The sequence below is a fragment of the Macrotis lagotis genome, chromosome 4, assembly GCF_037893015.1.
Source record: "Macrotis lagotis isolate mMagLag1 chromosome 4, bilby.v1.9.chrom.fasta, whole genome shotgun sequence".
Classification (NCBI taxonomy): domain Eukaryota; kingdom Metazoa; phylum Chordata; class Mammalia; order Peramelemorphia; family Peramelidae; genus Macrotis; species Macrotis lagotis.
In genome coordinates, this window is record NC_133661.1 from 222,050,668 (window position 1) to 222,073,218 (window position 22,551).

General features: G+C 34.7%; 1 protein-coding gene across 3 annotated transcripts in view; it reads left to right on the plus strand.

The window, feature by feature from the left end:
* CPSF2 (cleavage and polyadenylation specific factor 2) overlaps positions 1 to 22,551 on the plus strand; it is a 34,982-nt gene that overhangs the window by 1,337 nt on the left and 11,094 nt on the right. For all 3 annotated transcript variants that reach the window (XM_074235426.1, XM_074235428.1, XM_074235427.1), the window contains exons 2-8: positions 8,168 to 8,350; positions 9,868 to 10,027; positions 10,118 to 10,223; positions 12,706 to 12,835; positions 13,868 to 13,983; positions 14,949 to 15,136; positions 16,007 to 16,297. In XM_074235426.1, coding sequence (XP_074091527.1) covers positions 8,202 to 8,350; positions 9,868 to 10,027; positions 10,118 to 10,223; positions 12,706 to 12,835; positions 13,868 to 13,983; positions 14,949 to 15,136; positions 16,007 to 16,297 — 1,140 coding nt within the window. In that variant the 5' untranslated portion in view covers positions 8,168 to 8,201. The remainder of the gene's footprint in view (positions 1 to 8,167; positions 8,351 to 9,867; positions 10,028 to 10,117; positions 10,224 to 12,705; positions 12,836 to 13,867; positions 13,984 to 14,948; positions 15,137 to 16,006; positions 16,298 to 22,551) is intronic.

Genomic DNA, 22,551 nt, shown 5'->3' on the forward strand with positions numbered 1-22,551 from the left:
GAAGAAGAAGAAGCCTTCTTCTCACCAATCTAGTCGAAATTTAGCATTTCTTTTAATTATTTAGAAACGAGAATCCCTGGTGCAACAAGGTAAAGAGCCCTTGTCAGAAGTAAGCAGACAACCAACCGCCCTCTTTCCATTACCTTCTAGATGTTAGAATTTATATTTCTGCCCCCTCTTTTCTTATTTCTGCCCTTGTCGTTATCACCAGCAACAAGTATTAGGTTTGGGGATGAAATAATAATAATTAATAATAGCAACCATTAAATCTCTTTTTTCAAGAATTACTTGATTTTTCCTCGCAGTAAGGGTTTGTGCCTGGGAAGAGCAAATTTTGTATCCATTTTACATAGAAGGAAATGAACGTTCACAGAGGTAAGCTGACTGCAGAGCTAGTAACAGAGCTGGGACCGGCTGTAATCCAGTTCTTCAGATAGCCGTATCCAATGTGGCTCTTTCCCTAATACATCAAAGTGATTTTCATGTAAAGGGCTAAAGTTTTTTTAGTAGTAAATTCAAGGCAGGGCATATTTGTAATTGAGAAAGCTTGCAACCTATTTGCCTCAGTTTTTCCTTTGTAAAATGAGCTGAAAAAAGCAATGGCAAACCACTTCAGTATCTTTGTCAAGAAAACCTGGAATGGGGTCATAAAGATTCAGTCACCATGAAAAATGACTAAACAACAAAAGAAATTCAAGGTACTAGAGGCTCCAAGGCCAGACTGAATAGTCTGCTCCCCAAGTGGTTTACCTTATGCTGAGGGGACATAATATGGAATTAGAGAAACAAATTTATAGTTCATTGAGGAAGAAGAACATGAACACCATGATGACTTTTGAACTAGTTTAGTGAAAAGAGGGTGGATAAGACAGGGATGCTTTCCAAGAAGTTGGTTCTGGCAACCTATGTAAATAAATGCATGGATGTAGAGATGAAATGCAAATTTGAAAAATAGCTAGTAATTGATTTTAACTGTTAATATAGCCATGTGTATAGGAGAATAATAGGAATTAAGTTTAGTAAGATAAATTGGAATCAGAAGATGGATTTATTTTATTTTTTAAAATGAATTTTTGTTGCTATCTTTTATTTTTACAGAGCCAAAATTTTATCCAAAATTGCTCCTTTCCTTCCCTCTCAAAAAGCCATCTCCTTTAAAAAAAATTAATTTTTAAAGGGGAAAAGTAGAACAAAATCAGTCAAGATATCAAAAAAAAGGCTGAAGATATATGCAGTGTTCCACATCTATGAATTTCCCTCCTCTGTAGTGGAGTTGGAGAGAAGGGAGGAAAAGATAATTTTTCTCATTGCCTTTTTAGGAGATATGTTCTTTGTAATTTTATAGCACTTAGTTACCATTATATGCTTCTTTCTATTTACAGAGTTATAGCCATTATTATTTTATTATTTTGATTTTGCTTACTTTTTATCAGTTCATGTAAGTCTTTCCATGCTTCTTTGTGTATTTGCCATTTCTATGTACACTCAAGTAGCCATTGTGTATATTATTTTGACATTGCTTGCTTTATTCTTTATCACTTCATGTCTTTCCTTGTATATTTGTCATTTCTTATACACTGATACTCCATTATGTTTATGTTCATATCCTATAATTTGTTTAGCCATTTCCCAAATAATGGACCTCTCCTCTGTTCCAATGCTTTGTTTCTACAAAAATATTGGCTATAAATTTTAGCATACATAGGAACTTATTTTTTATTCATAGCTTACTTTAGAGGCTCAGTGATGGTATCTTTGAATCAAATATCATTGAACATTTTAGCCACTTTATTTGCATAATTCCAAGTTGCTTATCAGAATAGTTGTGCTGATTCTACTATAGTATACTAGTGTGCCTTTCTTTCTACAACCTCTCCAACATTGAGCATTCTTATTTCTTATTATCTTCGCCTATTTGTAGGGTGAACTAGAGAATTGTTCTGTTTTGATTTGCTTTTCCCTTAATAATGATTTGACTCATTCTTTTATGTGTTTGTTAATAATTTGCAATTCTTCTTTTTGGGAACTATTTGTTCTACTTTGATCACATACATTGAGGTATGCATTTATTCTCATATTATCAATACCAAAGTAAGCTTTCATATCAGTACCTGGGAATAGTTTGGTCACTTCTTTGCCTATCTTTAAATTAAAATTTTTTTTTTGTTCTTTTGCAAGGCAATGACTTGCCCAAGATCACACAGCTAGGTAGTTAGTGTCTGAGGTCGAATTTGAACTCAGGACCTCCTGACTCCAGGACTGTTGCTCTATTTACTGTGCCGCCTAGCTGCCCTTATTCCTTTTTATTATTATTTCTGGCATAAAAGTAGAATTATGTCAAGGATCTATTGCACCATATCAATTAATAGTGGAGAGTTCAAATATTTTGCTTTATTTCTGTATTTTAATTTTTTCCTTTATGAATTTATATAGTATATGTTGTATAATTTCACATGTTCAAATGATAGACATTTTACTTGCCTTCTCTTTGGGAGGGAGGGAGAGAATTTGGAACTCAATTTAAAAATAGAAGAATGTTAAGTAATTTTAAGAGGAAAAAATAAAAATATGTAAACTACAAAAATCAATTTAGATATTAAGAATTTGGAGCATATGAGTTTATCATTTGATAAGGGCTTGTTTATGATTTAGCAAATATGATTGCCTTATTTTGTGAAGTGTAGTTTTTTATTTTTCTTTTTAAAATTTTATTTAAGGCATTGAGATTAAGTGACTTGCCCAGGGTCACACAGCTAGGCAATTATTAAGTGTCAGAGGCCAAATTTAAACTCAGGTCCTCTTGATTCCAGGGCCAATGCTCTACCCGGCTACCTCCACACCATTTCTTTTTTCTTTTTTTATATGATGGAAACTCTGAATTTTTAAAAAAAACTCAGCTAAGGCACAGTAAATTTTGTTCCAGCTCCTCTTTTTTTTTATTATATATGTCTTAGATATAGGTGTTGTAAATAGTTGATTTGTGAGGTTTTGTTTTCTCATCCAGTCTTTACTTTTATTGATTTATTTTATTCATTCAGTTTTAAAGTTATGAGAATTAGGTTTATATTTTCCTCCATTTGTCTCTAATGTTGTTTTTCTTAATTGGATTTTTAAAATACCCTCTTTCTCTTTAAAAATGACTCTTTTTCTTTTTGTTATTTTTGCTTTGTTCTTTAAGACAGCGCCCACAGGTTCTCTTTCTGTTACCCTCAAGTCCCTCCTTTCATCCATCCATTCCTGCTCCCAGCCCTTTCTTGTTACCCTTTAACCTTAGCCTAAATTTAATTCCCTTTTTTAAATTTTTTTTTTTACTTTTTTGCAACTACATGCAAAGATAGTTTTCACCAATCTTTTTTTTTGGTAAAGTTTTGAGTTCTACATCTTTCTTCCCTCCTTCCCTTGACAGAGAGCAATCTAATATGGGTTATACATATATGACTATATTAAAATTATTTCTGTATTATTCATGTTGTAAAAGAAGAAAACAACAAAAAACCAAATTTTTAAAAATTGAAAATAGTAAGTTGGTATGAATTCAGACTCCATGTCTGAATATAGATGGCCTTTTTCATCACAAATCCCTTAGAATTGTCTTTAATTATTATTGAGAAGAGCAAGTCCATCATACTTAATTTTTTTCATCTTTTTTTTAAGTCTGGTTATCTAATTCTTCCCCTACTTTTTTTCCCCTCTCTCAAGTAAAATTCTCCTTTCCCACTTTCAATTTTTGATTTTTTTTTTTCCAAAAAGGATTTCATTTCTACATTCTCTTCACTAACTCTCTTCCTTTTCTGTCTCTTTAGGCCTTTGGTTAATGGGCCTTAACATTTATTTATTCCTCTTTATTTTGTGTTCTTTGGGCTTAAACCTTCAAAAGTAACTTTTGAGTTTTTCCTTTTTAACAATTTCCATGCTATTTGTAAAAATTGTAAAACCCTTCCCCTTCTTTTTTATTTCTATTGTGCTTCAATCTTAGAAGTATCAGTTCTTGAAGGAATTAGAGAAATTTGAAGTATTGCCCCACAGTCACTGATTTTGTGGTCCATTTCTACTCTTTGCCCTCTGCCACACCCTGCTTTCTATTAGCACTTTGTTTTCTGTGTTCAGATGTTATATATATTTTCTTAAGTTTAGTAATTTGTTTCCTTATTTTAATTTTTTTCATTATAGTGATAGGTTTCTTAATTAGTTCTGGGAGACTTAAATTCATACTGTCTTTGTGTACATTTTCTTTGAGATCAATATGTTTTGCTTGTATGGACGTCACATTTTTGTGTGTATTCTTTTTTTTTACATCTATGAATGTTGTTTTATTTTTTTCAATTACATACAAAGATAGTTTTCACCATTCATCTTTTTGTAAGCTTTTGAGTTGAACATTTTTCTACCTTCCTCTCTTCCCTCCCTTCTCCCCATGCCAGCCAGTAATCTGTTGTTATATATGTACAATCGTGTTTAATGTATTTCCATATTAGTCATGTTGTGAAAGAATAATCATAACTAAAAATAAGAACAAAGCAAGTTTTAAAAAGTGAAAATAGTGTACTTTGGTTTGCATTCAGACTCCATTATTTTTTCTCTGCATATGATTATTATTTTCCATCACAGGTCTTTTAGAATTGCCCTTGATCACTGAACTGCTGAGGTGAGCTAAGTCATTCATTGCTGATCATTTCACAATATTGCTGTTAATTTTTACAATGTTCTACTCACTTCATAAAACATCAGTTCACACATGTTTTCACCCAGACTTTTCTGAACTCCATCAGTTCATCATTTCTTTTTCTTTTTTGTTGGGGGGGGGTTTGGGGGGGTTGCAAGGCAAATGGGGGTTAAGTGGCTTGCCCAAGGCCACACAGCTAGGTAATTATTAAGTGTCTGAGACCGGATTTGAACCCAGATACTCCTGACTCCAGAGCCGGTGCTTTATCCTCTGTGCCACCTAGCCGCCCCAGTTCATGATTTCTTACATAACAAAATAGTAGTACATCACATTCATATACTATGATTTGTTCAGCCATTCTCCAGTTGATGAAAATCCCCTCATTTTCCAATTCTTTGCCATTACAGGTATATTTTGTACATGTGGGTGTTTTCCCCTTTGATATGAACTCTTTGGGATACAGACCTAGTAGATCCATCTGGATCAAAGGGTTTATACAGTTTTATTGCCCTTTGGGCATAGTTACAAATTATTTTCCAGAATGGTTGGATTAGTTCCGCCAGTAGTGTCTTTGTTTCTAACATTTCCCTTCAATATTGATGATTTTCCTCTTTTGTCATTTTAGCCAGTGAAGATCACATTTTTAGGATCACGTTTTAACACTATTGCTTTTTTCTTCTCCCATATTGTTGTTTCTATCTTTCTACAATGCCAAAATTGGTATAATCTTCTGTTTCTCAGAATTTTAGGGTTTGGGGTGGTTTTTTATTTTTTGTTCTGATAACTATTTCTGCTGTAAAGACCATAATTGCTGCTTTTATCATTGTCATTTCTCTCTTGAACCAATTTGTCCTGCTAAACTACAGAATGCACAGAGACCTCTGCCCTATCAGATGCTAGTTCAATTTCCTTTGATTGAAATATTTATTTAAAGATGTTTCAGCTCATTTGGATATCCCAGGGTCGTATTTCCTTCTGTTTTAGTCTATTCCTCATTAATATAACTTCTTGTGCTTAAGGGGTTTTTGGGGGGGAGGCAGTTGGGTTAAGTGACTTGCCAACGGTCACACAGCTTTGTAATTTTTTAAGTGTCTGACGTCAGATTTGAACTCACGTCCTCCTGACTTCAGGGCTGGTGCTCTATCTAGTACGCCACCTAACTGTCCCTGCTTAAGGTTTTAAACTGAATTTTCTTCCTCTTGAGTTCTTTAGTAAATCCCCCTTTTATTCTCCTATTGTATACTTGCACTTTCCCTTTTGAGGGCAGATTCACCTGGGGGGGAGGTTGGGCATCAAAGCTTCCTCAGTCTTCTCTTACATTGAGGAATTTTCTTTTCTCAGGTTTCAGTCCCTAGATAACTTCTACGGGAAACAGAACAGACCCTGGCATAGGAGCCCAGTTCCCTCTGTACAATCTGAGTTAGGTTGTACAGTCCACAGTCCAATGGAGGGACCAGTGTTTAGTGGATGTGTTAGGGATTAGCCTTCTTTACCATTAATTCATAGACTTGTTACCTCATTAAACTTCTTGGTGTTTTGACCTGGGATAGCTGCAATCACTATACCTCTTGAATATAATTTTTATATTGGGGAGTATTTAGAGTTCATGACATTCGAAAAAGATATCTAATCTCCCACTTTGTTGGGCATGTGAATCCGAAGTGTTGAATGGATTTCCGCTGACAGTCTTATATTTTATTCTAGACACAATAGGAAACTGAAGATTTCTGAGGATAGTGACTTGATTATTTTACAACTGTATGAAATCTTGATTTGTGCTTAGATTCTATTAGTCTTTTTTTTAGGGTTTGTTTTTTTTTTCAAGGCCAATGGGGTTAAGTGGCTTGCCCAAGGCCACGCAGCTAGGTAATTATTAAGTGTCTGAGACCGGATTTGAACCCAGGTACTCCTGACTCCAGGGCGGGTGATTTATCCACTGCGCCACCTAGCCGCCCCTTGCTTATATTAGTCTTGTCTTTACTCCCCCCCCCCAATTTTATATAGCTCTGATAATAGTATTTAACCCAAAGATAGGTGCATTTAGTAGTTGTTGAATTTGATCATCTACAAAACTGTTAGAAACTATTTTAGAATTAATTTTTTTTGTGGTTGACTTGTTGATTACCCAAATCCTAAAACAACGCAAAGTTTCTTATGTTAAATCCTTCATTTACTTAGTAGGCTGTAGGTAATTAATATGTTAAAGCATAGGAAAACCAAGGAGATTAAAAATTCGATAGACAGTTGGATTGAAATAGTACACTTATGTCCCATAAATTACTTTGTATATAATTTTCTGTTCCAATTGTACGTATATAACCAGTATCTGATTACTTCTATCCTAGGGTGGAAGGGAGAAAAACCTTACAAAAAATGAATGTCAAAAATTATCCTTACATGTAATTGAAAAAAATAGATAATAAAATAAATAAAACAAAAGAATTTTCAGGGTACATGATTTCTCCTAATAGAATATAAGTTTCTTGAGGGCAGATACTGGTTTGGTTTTGTCTTTGAAAACTTAGCATCTCATGCAATATTATGCATGATAATTATAAATGCATTTGGCATTGAATTCTATGATCCTTTTTGAAGGAATTTATAAATGGCATGATTATAAAATAATGCAGCTGATTAAAGAATCTATTTATCATAAATTATCAGAATGATTTTATCCTTTAATAAAGTCACTTTGGAAGCAATCTACCCATTACAGTAACTCTTCTAAAAGAATTTGGGAATTATTTGAGCCAGATTAAAAACAAACTAGCTCCACTATTTAATAATTATTTCATATTTTTTGGCTGGTATTTTCCAGCTTGAATTCAATCTTATGTTTAGGCTTCAAATGGCTTTTGGTTATTTCAAAAACATTAGAAGATTATCTACTACAACTAAGGTCATTTAATAGGATAGACTGCTAACTGACTTAAGGCAAGTCATTTTAGCTTTTTCCTCAGTTTCCTCATCTATAAAATAAAGGAGCTGGAAAATGGTCTCAAGATCCATTTTCACTTTTATACTTAGTGGTTCTGAAAGGATTCCTAAATAAAGAAATAAAAAAAGTTTTGAATAATAGCAGTTATGATTAACCATTAGGTCTCATTAAATCATAATTTATCACTTTGTATTTATATTTTTGGGTGAAGAAACTTATAGGCAGTTATTTTTGTCTAAATTAGAAAAAAACAACTTAAAAACATAAGATTTTGGTTGTATTGAAAAAGTTAATAAAAATACTAGAAAAGTCTTAAGTTTTTAATCAAATAAAAGACCAAAAATCTACTTTTCTCAGATTCTTTTGAGAAGATAACTATATATCTATCCTTGGTGGTTTAATTGTGATGATGGTGATACTAATGATGATGATGATTGGCATTCGTGCTTTTGCACAATTTTAATATATCTCATTTGATTGCCTACTAGTTTGATGTTTATTAGTTTGATAACAACTGCAATACATTATCAGATAAATTTGTTATAATATTTTTCTTTATTTTGAAGGAACCTTTCTGTTTGCTGATCTTGGAACACAAAAATGACATCTATCATCAAACTAACTACCCTCTCAGGGGTGCAAGAAGAGTCTGCACTTTGCTATCTACTTCAGGTTGATGAGTTTCGATTTTTATTGGATTGTGGCTGGGATGAGCACTTTTCAATGGATATTATAGATTCCCTTAGGAAGTAAGTAGTTGCCATTGTATATTTTAATAATTTTTTTGAATTTAGTTGAATGCCTTTTTCAGATAGATAAGATTTAAATTTTTATTTGATATAGTAATTAAAGAGTTAACTAGCTTCATTTTATATCATCTAGTTAGTTGCCTTTTATAAAGTGTGCCTGTTGAAACCCCACAGAGTTTTTTTGCCAGAGTTTTTCTATATCCTACTTTTAGGAGAAAGACAAATAACAAAAAAGAAGTTCATGTCAGATTTAGAAAGAAATCAAAAACTTCAAGGGAGTATTCCAGGGTCAGGATACATCTAGCAAAGTATCCTATTATTTATTTATTGTTCAATTGTGTTTGTCTCTTCGTGGTCCCATTTAAGTTTTTCTTGGCAGAGATAATGGAGTGATTTGCCATTTCTTTCTTCAACAACTGCACTATTCTATGCTGAAAATTGGTGCTTAAAGTGACAACTTTAAGGTATTACAGGATTCTGAACTATCAAAGAAATACCACATTCTTTTCACTGCTTATTAGTGCAGTAATACATGTTAGAAAATGTTTGACAAACAGAAGCTAGAAAAAAATGTATTTTTTGATTTGACTCTCAATCAGTCAAAACACCTCAATCTCCCCAGCATCTTACTACATTTGAGGTTTTACTGCATTTGTCAATCATCATCCAGAAAATTGAATTGAAGTCTATAGCAAAGAGATAAATAGAAGTAACATCATTATCTAAATATCTGCTCAAGTTCCATATTGAACATATGAATATTTTTTTATTAAAGATTTTGAGTTTTACAATTTTTCCTCCAATCTTACTTCCCTCCCCCCAACATAAAGCAATTTGTCAGTCTTTACTTTGTTTCCATGTTGTACATTGATCCAAATTGAGTGTGATGAGAGAAAAATCATGTCCTTAAGGAAGAAACAAAAAATATAAGAGATAACAAGATCAGACAGTAAGATATCTTTTTTTCCCCCTAAATTAAAGGGAATAGTCCTTGAACTTTGTTCAAACTCCATGTAAACACATGAATCTTAAGCAGAAAAATACATAGCTTCACTCTCCAGGTTTTTCCCTTTTTTAAAATAACATTTCTGAACATTGTATTTTAGAATATGTTTTTAGCTATAGATTTGGTAAAGGAGAACAGGTAACATTATTACTGACATCCATATAATCCAATTTTTGCTTTTAATTTCAACCTATCACAAAATGTTGATTTGGGATTGCTGAAAAGCAATTGGTTAATTTTTATTTATTATTTCTACTTTGGGAATAAGATAATTTCTAGCTCAAATTTCTAAAATGCTTTAAAATTTGCAGAGATTTCCTCACCACAATTCTCTAAGATAACTATGGTAAGCATTATCCCTGTTTTACAGATTAGAAAGCTGAGTTCAGCTAGTGAATGTCAGAACTTGGATTTGAACCCAGATTTCTTTATAGCAAGTTTACTTTTTCCATTACACTTTACTACTCACCATAGATGCTAGAAATTAATTATTTTGATTGTGTTCTTCTAGACATGTTCACCAGGTAGATGCAGTACTGCTCTCTCATCCTGATCCTCTCCATCTTGGTGCCCTCCCATATGCTGTTGGAAAATTGGGCTTGAATTGTGCTATCTATGCAACCATTCCTGTTTATAAAATGGGACAGATGTTCATGTATGATCTTTATCAGGTAAATTTTGTTTTGTTTTCAAATTTTTAGCCCTAACAATTTTTTTTTTTTTTTACTAACCCTTTGTTTGCCTTTGTGTTGTTCTTTTAGTCTCGTCATAATACAGAGGATTTTACACTCTTTACCTTGGATGATGTGGATGCAGCTTTTGATAAAATACAGCAACTCAAATTCTCTCAGATTGTGAATTTGAAAGGTAACAACTGTTGGAATTAAGAGGAAAAAAATCCCAGCTTTGCAATACCTTCTTAAAAGATTAAAATTTAAAATTTATGTTGCCTCTGGGAACTAGAAAATGCTTCTCCCAAATAGTTTAAAGGCTAAAATATCCCAAACTGAATACCAAGAAAATGATCACATCATATCTTATGATAAAATTTAAAAAATTAGAGATTTATTAATGAAGTCAGATAGTTATAAACTGAGTCTTTATTGTGTAACAATGGCATGAGGTATGGGAGGGTGGGGGGAGGGCTGGTTTAGAGGTCTGAGAGAAGATAATAAGGTTTTTTTTAAATGCTTTTTGTTTTTATCTCACAATCATTTTCCAGTGCCCTTCCAGATTTAACTCTCCCTTATGACAGAGGAAAATATTTAAGCCGAAACATCTGATGTGTTTATATCTGAGGATTTATTAGTATGTGTGTCCTGGTAGTGCTGTCTCTCAGCTGTGAGGGAGAACTTACTTTTTTTTTCCATCATCTACCCTCTAGGACCTCTGTGTTTTTTCAGTTGCTGAGCTCAACTTTCTTTTATATTGTCATTGTCATGGTGTAATTGTCCTCGTGATTTCCCTTATTTTACTACATTAAATTATATCCATCTTCTCATCTTTCTCTGAGTTCCCTATTTTCATACTTTCATGCTGCACTATAATTTTCTATTATATTTGCCTACTATGTAGTGGGTTTTTTTATCCATTTCGCAATGAATGGGCACTCACTTTTTTTCTTTCCAATTCTTCACTACTATAGAGTCTTGTTGTGACTTTTGATATTATTTTAAACCTTGGTGTCTGTCTTTGATTTCCTTCAAGTATAGTCCTAGTAATAGGATTGCTGATATGGACATTTAATTTCCTTTCCCCCCCAAATTGTAAACTGAAATCCAGACTGGTACTCCAGAATCCAAAACTTAATAGTTCTATCAACAGTATCAACCCCTCTCATTTCATAATTCCCAAGATTGATTTTCCCCTACCTTTTTTTTTTTTCCTTAATTTAGTGAATCAGAAAGAACCTAGCTTTTCAAATAGCAATTCATTCTTTTAAAAACTGTTTATATGTATTGGGAAATGGCTCTTGGTGTTATATATTTGTGTCTATTATATACATTTGACTGTGTGTGTGTTTCAGACATTGTTTAATACAATTGTTTTTGCATTCTACAATTTCTCCCTTAAATCTTATCTTCATTGATTTTAGTTTTGCAAATTTTTTTTTAATACAAAGTAGAAAAAAAAATGTGTTCTCTTTTACGATCTCTTCCATTTCTTGTTTGATTAAGAGTTAGCCCGTGTCCATAGTTGGCAAAGATGTGTAAGGTTTCATTTAAGTTTTTTATGGAACTTTTCTTTTCAGTTTACATGTATGTTTTGAACTTATACAGCATGATATAAGATGTTGTTCTAACTCTTAATTTCTGCTAAACTCTTTTACATTTTTCTCAGTAGTTCAAAGCCGTTCCTTTAATAAGTTATGTTCTGGAATTGATTAAACTCTGGACTACTTTTCTCAATTGCTTTTGTCTCTTGTTTAATTAAGTCTGTTTCATTGATCTATTTTTTGTTTTGTTTTTGCAATGGGGTTAAGTGACTTGCCCAAGGTCACACAGCTAATCATTAAGTATCTGAGGCTCAATTTGAATTCAGGTCCTCCTGAATCCAGGGCTGGTGCTCTATCCACTGTGCCACCTAACTGCCCCAGTCTTTTTTTTTAAATAAATATCAAATTGTTATTGTGGTTACTGCTTTATACTACAGTTGAGATCTGGAAATACTTTGCCCTTTATTCATACTTTTTCTTCTTTTTCTCTTGGTTGTCTAGATCTTTTGTTATTCTAAATAAATTCTGTTGCTATTTTATCTAATTCTAAAAAAAGTATCCTTTTTGTTAATTTGGTATAGCTCTAAATATGCATGTTTAGGTAATAATTGTCTCTTTTTTTTAATTCACATTGCCCAACCCTAGATCTTTTTATTTCTTTATAGTATATTTTGTAGTTGTATCCAAATAAATCTTGTGTCTGTCTTGTTAGGTTAACTTCTAGATATTCATACATTTTGAAATTATTTTGAATAGACTTCCTGGTTTTATTGGTGTTATATAGAAATACATACTATTTATTTTGTGAGGCATTCTTTCTAGGGTTTTTTTCCCCCTTCTCTGGTTCTCTGCTGCTCCCATTTTCCCTTCAGTAAATGACTGAAATTTTAGCTAGAGAAGAACATTCTGCTATACTCAGATGAAAACTAGTCCCTCATGACAGGGTATTGTTGCTAGTGACCTGTTTGTTATCTGAGGGGTTTTATTAACCTCAGTTTGAATGTTGAACCAGTCACCAAATGGGGAGGTTAAAGAAAGGTTGTGATCTGTGCCAGCAGACACCTGTGTCACCTAATAATCCCATATTCACTAATATGTTGTCAACAAAAATTTACTATTTTTTTGTTGATACAGGCAAAGGGCATGGTTTATCCATCACACCTCTGCCAGCTGGTCACATGATAGGAGGAACAATATGGAAAATAGTCAAAGATGGAGAAGAAGAAATTGTTTATGCTGTTGACTTCAACCACAAGAGGGAGATGTATGTATAACAAAACAAGAAGTTATTAGGGGAAATGTAATTGAGTGTGCTTTATGATTGCATTTTCATCAAGGTGATTTTGGAAATTTAAAGTGCTTATTTAAACCAGATTCATTTCTTTTGTCTAAATCTCTGATTTGGATTAACTCAAAAGCATTAAATGTCAAGAGCCTTAACCACAGAAGGGTTTTTCTTATTTTTCAAAGTGGCTTTCACATTAGTTGATTTTTTTTACCACCCCCCCCCCCACTTTTAACTTCATAATAAATTTTTTTGGATGTGGGAAAAGAGAAAATTGGCATGGTAAATTATTTTAAGTATGTAGTGTCGAACAAAAATTAAAACCGCTCCTAAATAGTATATAAGGTCCCCTGAGGGCCACATATGGGATTAGAAAACAACATATTAACACTACCTCTGTACTCTATTACATTTTTTATTTATTTTGTTAATTACTTCCTAATTACTTTTTTCCCCTAATTAACATTTTAATATGTTTTAGGATACACTGGCATTAAGAGCTTGTGTTTGACACATATTCTCCATGTAACATGGTTATATGTTGACTTTTTTTTAAAAGGCAATGGGGTTAAGTGACTTGCTCAAGGTCACACAGCTAGGCAATTACTATGTGTATGAGGTCAGATTTGAACTCAGGTCTTCCTGACTCCAGGGCCAGCATTCTATCCACTAAGCCACCTAGCCACCCCTAATTCTTGCTGCTGCTTCTTTTTTTTTTGTTTTTTTTTGTTTTTAATGCTTGCTTCTTAAAGGAGCTTTGTGGTTCCTCTTTATAGTATGAAAAGCTACCTTCCCTTTTAGTAGTTTTGTTAATCTTGATTTTCAAATCTAGGTTTTCTTAAATAGAGCACATATATAGCAGTGCATTTATGTCTTCATTATAAAAGTATTTTGGTATTAATTTGGTATTAAAATTGTTTTTTCTTTGTGTTGTTACTTTTTTATTGGGTTGCATTTTTCACATTGAGATCTCCTATATCTTTATGTTGAGAATTAAACTCTTATTTACAGACACTTAAATGGATGTTCCCTGGAAATGTTAAGCAGACCTTCATTGCTTATCACAGATTCCTTTAATGCTACTTATGTGCAGCCAAGACGAAAACAAAGGGATGAACAGCTACTCAGTATGTATTTTGTTATTTAAATCAACAGTAGAAGTAAGTGTATTATAAAATAAATTATTGTTATATACTATTCCATTGCCTGCCATTTTTCATGGTGATAGTTGAATTGACCACCTTAAAGAAAATAAGGTTTATATGAATTATTCTTTTCCAGTGTCCTATTTTAGGTCTCTATAATCTTGGTAACATTTTCTGTAATCATGATAATACTTGACACAAAAATCTATTTACAGTTGATGCCGATTCTATAGAAAACTTTTCATTACAGGTTGACTTTTTTTTTTAGTTTTATTTATTTAAGACAGTGAAGTTAAGTGACTTACAGCTAGGCAATTATTAATGTCTGAGGTCAGATTTGATCTCAGGTCCTCCTGACTCCAGGATTGGTGCTCTATCCACTGATCTACCTAGCTGCCCCCCTCCCCCGTTGACTTTCCACCTTGCACATTTCTAATTTACCAGTAATAAAGCCCAGAAAATTTTTCTAGGAAAATCTTCAAAACATACATACAGTCCCACATATATACATCAATTAGGTTTTTAAATTCTTTTATTGTACTAAAATTTTGTTATATCAAATATTTGATTTGGGCATTAGATGACACTACAAGTCTCCTTAGTGTATAGATTTTTTTTTCTGTTGCCATTTTGAAAAGACCACATTTCAAAGATCAGCACAATTTTGTTGTATTTTGCACTGTTCTCCTCCATTAGTGCAGACAGTTGAATCACTTACTCTTTCCATGTTGCATTTAAGGGAAAAAAGTCAGTATTTCATAATGTCCTTATCCTAATTTCAAGTTTGGCCCTCAAAATAACTATGCCAGATGAGGAACAAAATGTTTTTTCTAGGCTTTCATATTTTTGTATTGTAGACATCAGGATAAAGAGAAAGACAAAATTACTTTTCCTTTAATAATGGATTATGGTATTGTTATATGTATTTTATGCTTCTATTTTTCTAGCAAATGTCCTGGAAACACTTCGAGGTGATGGAAATGTGTTAATAGCTGTGGACACAGCGGGCAGAGTTTTGGAACTTGCTCAACTTCTTGATCAGATTTGGAGAACTAAAGATGCAGGACTGGGTGTATACTCATTAGCACTCTTGAATAATGTCAGTTATAATGTAGTGGAGTTTTCAAAATCCCAGGTTTGTTTTTGTGTTTATATGTAATATGTTATAAATGGGGTTGGAGTTTTCAAATAGGAGTTAAAACTTACTGGGATCTTTTGGGTTTTGCTTAAAGAAACAATTTTGTGATAGTGTGTATATAGAAAATGTTCTTGATCCACATTTTAATTTCACATTGTTATTTTTATTTCTAAGTTCTCTCAGTCAAATTTCCCCATTGTTTGAATGCAAAGAATGTTTATGGTGGTTTTCTTTATCACATAAGTTTTAGGCAGAAAAAATACTTTAAATATTTAGGGTTTATACTTTGCTTTCCTTCATATCTTTCTGAAAGATCTTATAAATTAAACAGGATGTAAAATTGTACAGTCTGGGATAAAAATGGAACAAAGCTATCTAAAGGTATTAGATGGAAAACATCTGAAAAAGCTAATTATTGCTGTGATAGTGTGGTATATTGGGAAGAGAACTTAACTTGAAATTAAACATGTACTGGCATAGTTTCTCATGCTTATTGTGTGACTTTGGCCAGTGTAGGTTCTCTGGTCTCAATTTCCTCAGGTATAAAAGGAGGGAAATTGGACTAAATGACCTCTAAGGTATCTCTCTGCTCTATGATTAATTGAATTTGGCTTTAAATTTCTTGGATATACAAGATCAAAAAGAAACCTTTTATTATGTAGTTTTCATAGCAAAATATTAACATTTAAATTTAATTGTATATTTGTGAGGATTTTGCATTGAGGATTGTAATGTGCCTTTGGGGAGGTTGGAGTAGAATATATATTTATATTTATATTTATATTTGAAATAATTTGAATACTTAGTCTTTGCCAGAACTGGATAGGATAATAACAATTTTTTTGAATGACTTTTCTCTCCCATTAGGTAGAATGGATGAGTGATAAATTGATGAGATGTTTTGAAGACAAAAGAAATAATCCATTTCAGTTTCGCCATCTTTCTTTATGTCATGGTCTTTCTGATCTTGCTCGTGTGCCTAGCCCCAAAGTTGTACTTGCCAGCCAACCTGATTTAGAATGTGGGTTTTCAAGAGATCTCTTTATTCAGTGGTGTCAGGACTCTAAAAATTCAATCATCCTCACTTACAGAACTACACCTGGAACATTAGCACGTTTCCTAATAGATAACCCTTCTGAGAAAATCACAGAAATAGAGGTAAGAAATTCACTTAGGAGTTTTATCTAAAGACTTTTGAAGTTTGTCTTTCAGGTGGATTACAAACAAATGTTATTTTAAAAACACTTATCAACTTTTAAGTATAATTTTAACCCTTGGTTAAAAAATTACATATAAACTATCCATGAATAAAGAGTTAAAGCTCAATTATATAATTGTGGGAAGAGTTTATAATTTCTCAATGTAATATATTCTGTTTTTTCAATTTTAATTATATTTACTTTATTTTTGTACAAATGAGGTTTTTAATTTGCATTACTAAAATATTCTTCTTTAAGGGTAAGCATAATACCCCCCTTCCCCCCCAAAAAATATAGACCCTCATGAGCAATAAAGGAAAGAGGAAAAATTAAAATTAAAAACAGTAATGATAATAGGGGTCAGCTAGGTAGGATAGTGGACAGAGCACCGGCCCTGGAGTCAGGAGCACCTGAGCTCAAATCCGGCCCCAGACACTTAAGAATCACCCAGCTGTGTGACCCTGGGCAAGCCACCCCAACCCCACTGCCCTGCAAAATCCCCCAAAAATAAATAAAGTAAAATGATGCTGATGATGGTAATGATGATAATAATAATGGGGCGGCCAGGTGGCGCAGTGGACCAAGCACTGGTCCCGGAGTCAGGAGCACCTGGGTCCCATTCCAGCCTCAGACACCCAACAATCACCCAGCTGTGCAGTACTGGGCAAGCCACCCAGCCCCATTTGCCCCGCCCCCCTAATAATAATAATAATAATAATAATAATGTGCTTCAGTCTGTGTTCTGACACCAGCTCTGTTGCAGGTGGATCATATTCTTTAGGATAAGTCCATCACAAAAGTTACTTCCATATTTTTCCACTGTTGCCATTGCTGATCGCAACTCCCTCCATTCTTACTTCCCCACTACCATACACTATATTTTCTCTCTCGTTTTACTGTGTCCCTCTTTAATGTGCTGTAGGGGTAGCTGGGTGGTGTAACAGACTGGTCACCGGCCCTGGGGCCAAGAGGCCCTGAGTTCACATACCACCCCTTAAGGCCCAGCAACCACCTGGCCGTGTGGTCCTGGACAGGCGATCCAATCCCAGCCCCTTGCAAGAAGTAAAAAAGAAAATGTGTTATATCTGACCACTCTTCCACCCTCTCCTACATCATTCACATCCCCCCCCCTTCCCCCATCCCCCTTCTCTCCTTCTTACTCCACATGCCTATACCCCATTGAGTATATATGCTGTTTCCTTTCTGAGCCACCTCTGATGAGGGCGAAGGTTCCCTCATTCCCCCTTGCCTTCCCCTCTTCATATCATTGCAATAAAAAAAATCTTATATGAAATATTTTAGCCTATTCTAGCCTATTCAACCTCTCTTTTCTCTTACTCCCATTACATTTCCCTTTTAACCATTGACTCCATTTTTACAATATATCTTCAAATTCAGCTCTCTCCTGTACTTGATCTATAAAAAGCTCCTTCTACCTGCTCTATTAAATGAGAAGTTTCTTACAAGTGTTATCAGTATCATTTTTCTATGCAGGAATACATGTAGTTCATCATCATTAAGTCCCTCATAGTTTGCCATTTTCCTTCACTCTATGCTCCACCTGAGTCCTGTATTTGAAGATCAAACTTTCTGTTCAGCTCTGGCCATTTCAATAAGAACATTTGAAATTCCCTTGGTTCATTGAAAGTCTGTCTTTTTTCCCTGGAAGAGGAATGTTCAATTTTGCTGGGTAGTTGATTCTCAGCTGCATTCTGAGCTCTTGTGTCTTCTGGAATATTATATTCCAAGCCCTGTGAGCTTTTAATGTAATTGCTGCTAAGTCCTGTGTGATCCTGATTGCAGCTCCACGATATTTGAATTGTGTCCTTCTGGCTGCTTGTAATATTTTCTCTTTGACTTGGGAGTTCTGGAACTTGGCTATAATATTCCTGGTGGTTGGGTTTTTTTTTTTTTTTGGATCTTTTTCAGGGAGAGATCGGTAGATTCTCTCAATTTCTATTTTGCCCTCTGCTTCTAGGATATCTGGGCAGTTTTCCTGTAGAAATTCTTTAAAAATGCTGTCAAGGTTCTTTTCCTGATCATGACTTTCAGGTATCCCAATAATTTTTAAATTATCTTTCCTGATTCTGTTTTCCAGATCAGTTGTTTTTTTCAATGAGTTGTTTCACATTTTCTTCTAATTTTTCAATTCTTGTGGTGTTGAAGTACTGTGTCCTGACTTCTTGTAAAGTCAGCAGCTTCCTTCAGCTCCATTTTAGTTCTGAAGGATTTGTTTTCCTCAGAGAGCTTTCTTATCTCTTTTTCCATCTGGCCAATTCTGCTTTTTAAAGCATTCTTCTCCCACATAACTTTTTTTTTTTAGGTTTTTGCAAGGCAAATGGGGTTAAGTGGTTTGCCCAAGGCCACACAGCTAGGTAATTATTAAGTGTCTGAGACCAGATTTGAACCCAGCTACTCCTGATTCCAGGGCCGGTGCGTTATCTACTACGCCACCTTGCCACCCCCCAATAACTTTTTTAACTGTTTTATCCATTTGACCTATGCTGGTTTTTAACATGTTAAAATGGATTTTTTTGGATCTCCTTGATTAAGCTGCTGACTTCTTTTTTCTGTTTTTCCTACATCTCATTTCTTTTCCCAGTTTTTCTTTTATCTCCCTCACTTGATTTTCAAAATCTTTTTTTTTGAGCTCTGTCATAGCCTGGACTCAATTCCTGTTTTTCTTGCAGTCTTCAGATTCAGGAACTTGTACTTCCTCATCTTCAGATTGAGTGTTCTGATTCTTCTTGGGATCATAGAGAATGTATTTCGCAGTGGTGTTCCTCTTTTTTCTTTGTTTACTCATTTCCTCATCATGTGCCTGGTCTTGGGGGTGCTTCCTGAGCTTTTGAGTATTATTGGGATACACCCTCTCCCCCACAAATGGTCTCAGCATGTGAAACTGCCACGGGGCTGAGGTGGGGGGGGGACCCTGCTGTTCTATGAGGGGCCTAGACTATGATCAGAATCTGAATGTGGTCAGAGTTCCAGAGTCCTGTTCCAGGTACAGATGACAGACCTCAGAAGTCTCTCTCCACTCCCCTACCTAGGCTGAATACTCAAGGCTATGTTGCCTGCAGGCTCCTGCTTTACTGGCTCTGCCTGCTTCCAGTTACTGGATCTAGCCTGCTGCTGCTTGCTGAGTACCCTGAGCGCTAGCTTCATGGGCTCACTCTGGCAGAGGCCTCCTGCTGATCTTCCAAGTTGTGCCCGGTGCTCCCCAGGGTGTAAGTCAGGAAACTGCCCCTGCTGCCCTGAGCCCTGGCTCCCAGGTGCCCTGGGGCTATCTCCAGGAGGCTGAAGTTCCTTCACTCTGGCAGGCCACTCCTCTAATGCCATGGAGCAGACCCTTTCCACTATTTTCCAGGTTACCTTGGGCTGGAGAATTACCTCACTGGATCCCTCTGTGGGTTCTGTCTCTCAAAAATTTAGTTTGAGTCCTTATTTTATAAGGCTCTTCCCCTGTCACCATCTTGGCTCTGCCCCCAATCTAATACATTCTTATAAGTCAGATCCAATTTATGTTTATAGCAATGATACTGAGGTTCTTCTAATATCCAAAGTGCCTTTAAAGTCAGCACATTAAATCATGTTTTGTATAGTTTTGGTGTTTAGAATCTTGTATTTGTATTGTATTCCACTTCTTTCAAAATAATTAATACATTTATGACATATAATCACAAACTGCATAAAGGGTACCTCAGCCAACACTATTACATAGTAATAATACTAACACATTTTTAGCGAAACCTTATAAGTGATTCAAAATGATGTTATGATATTGTTGAGATGACCATATAATATTCATATTGGATTGTTACTTTTCAGAAGTAATGTTGTTTTTTTAAAACTACATGTATATTGATATCTTTTGTTTTGCTATTTCCTGTTCTTTCTAGTGAGTTCTCAGAGAAGGCTACCCCTTATATCACAGATTTTTTTTTAAAGGAACTAGGAAAAAGTCAGCAAGACTGATCACTATACTTTAAAAAATCTGAAATTATATGCAAAGTTTGATACTTCTCGGTCCCTCTCCTGTCTACTGCCCCCCCACCCCCAAGGTATTTTCTTTGAGCCCATTTTTGTTTTTTTACAGTGTTGCAAGTTATTTTTCAATTATTTGGTTTTTTTATATTTCCATTACATTACATAATCATTATGAATATTATTTTCTTGTTTCTGCTTACTTCACATTGTTAAATCTTTCCATGTTACTCTGTATTCATCTTGTTTTTTCTTAAAGCATTATAATTACATTATATTTACATACCCCAGTTTGTTTAGCTGTTCCCCAGTTCAGAGACACATAATTATTTCCAGTTCTTTGCCCAAAAAGTGCTCAACCCAGTCCTTAGTTGTTAAGTGCACTTAGCACTCAGTTCAGATGTAATGTTTAAATTCCCTATTGTTTTCTTTAGTTTTTAAAATTTTAGACACCCAGGTTGTCTTCAGGTTGTAAAATAATTCCCATGGAGCAGCTTGCCCTCCATGATGTTTTACTTAATATCATCAGTTTCCTAGAAACATGACCTTAGGGTATTTGTTTGTAAGTGAATCTTCAGTCCTTGATTTTAATCAGATAAGGGAGTTTAATATATTTACTATTTCATTATGGAGAGCTTTTCTATGTGATAGTGATAGACACTGGATTGAAATAAGATTATTTTTTTGAAATAAGAGTCATATAACATTTTTAGAAATATTTAGAAACTTCAAAAGAGACCCTTTATAGAACTGCTTTAGTGAAGTTCTTGTTATGGTAGGTTGGCATTTTTGGAAATCTTTAAAGGTAAAAATAAAGAAATGTAGGGATTTGTTGCTTGCATAGATTATTATGAAAGGAATTTCTTTCCAGGGAGAGAATAAGATATAACCCCCAAAAAATTACTGGTATTAGATATTGGAAATGTTAGATTTGGACCCAGTCATTAGCTAGCCTTATGATCTTGGGCAAATCACTTAATCTTTCTGGGATCATTTACCTAATTTGTCTAACTGCTAGTGGACTTCATGATTTTTATAGCCCATTACAAAACCTTCTGAATCTCACCTGTGAATATTAAGCATATCTAAGTATTAAATTATTTGAATTATAAAATTATTTTTCAAAATTCTACTTAAGTGACTTATCTGTGAGGGGTTTTTATTGTCAGACCAGTTGTTTTTTTCAGTGAGATGTTTCACATATTCTAATTTTTCATTCTTTTGGTTTTGAAGTATTGTGTCTTGATTTCTCGTAAAGTCAGCAGCTTCCCTCAGTTCCCTTCTAGATCTGAAAGATTTGTTTTCCTCAGAGAGCTTTCTTATTTCTTTTTCCATCTGGCCAATTTTGCTTTTTAAAGCATTCTTCTCCTCAATAACTTTTTTTGAACTATTTTATCCATTTGACCTATGATGATTTTTAACAAGTTATTTTCTTCAGCATTTTTTTGGTTCTCCCTGACTAAGCTGCTGACTTCTTTTCCATGTATTTCATGCATCTCTCTCATTTCTTTTTCTAATTTTTCTTCTATCTCCCTTACTTGATTTTCAAAACCTTTTTTGAGCTCTGTTATAGCCTGAGCCCAATTTCCATTTTTCTTGCAGTCTTTAGATGCAGGAGCTTGTACTTTCTCATCTTCAGATTGAGTATTTTGATCCTTCTTGGGATCATAAACAAAGTATTTCTCAATGGTGTTCCTCTTTTTTCTCTGCTTACTTATTTCCCCAGCCTATGCCTGGTTTTGGGGTGCTTCCTGAGCTTTTGAGTATTATGGGACACCCCCTTCCCCCAAGGATCTCCGTGTGTGAAGCTCTGTCTTCCTTCCTGGTCTGTGAATTGACCACAAGTGCACCCTTCTGCCATGGGGCTTGGAGGGGGGGGGGGGCTAGACTGAGATCAGGATCTGAATGTGGTCAGAGCCCCAGAGTCCTGTTCCAGGTACAGAGGACAGACTTGGAGTCTCTCTCTACTCCTCTGCCTAGGCTGAGTTGGCTGAGGGCTCCTGCTTACCAGCTCTGCCTACTTCCAGTTCCTGGATCTGGGCTGCAGAGCCCATGCTGCTTGCTGAGTGCCCTGAGGGCTAGCTTCATGGACTTGCTCTGGCAGAGGGCCCCGCTGCCATCCCCCGGCTGATCTTCCAAGTTGTGCCGTTGTTCACTGGGGTATAGGTCAGGAAAGCCCATGCTGCCCTAAGCCCCAGCTCCCAGGTGGCGCCCTGGGGCCACTTTCAG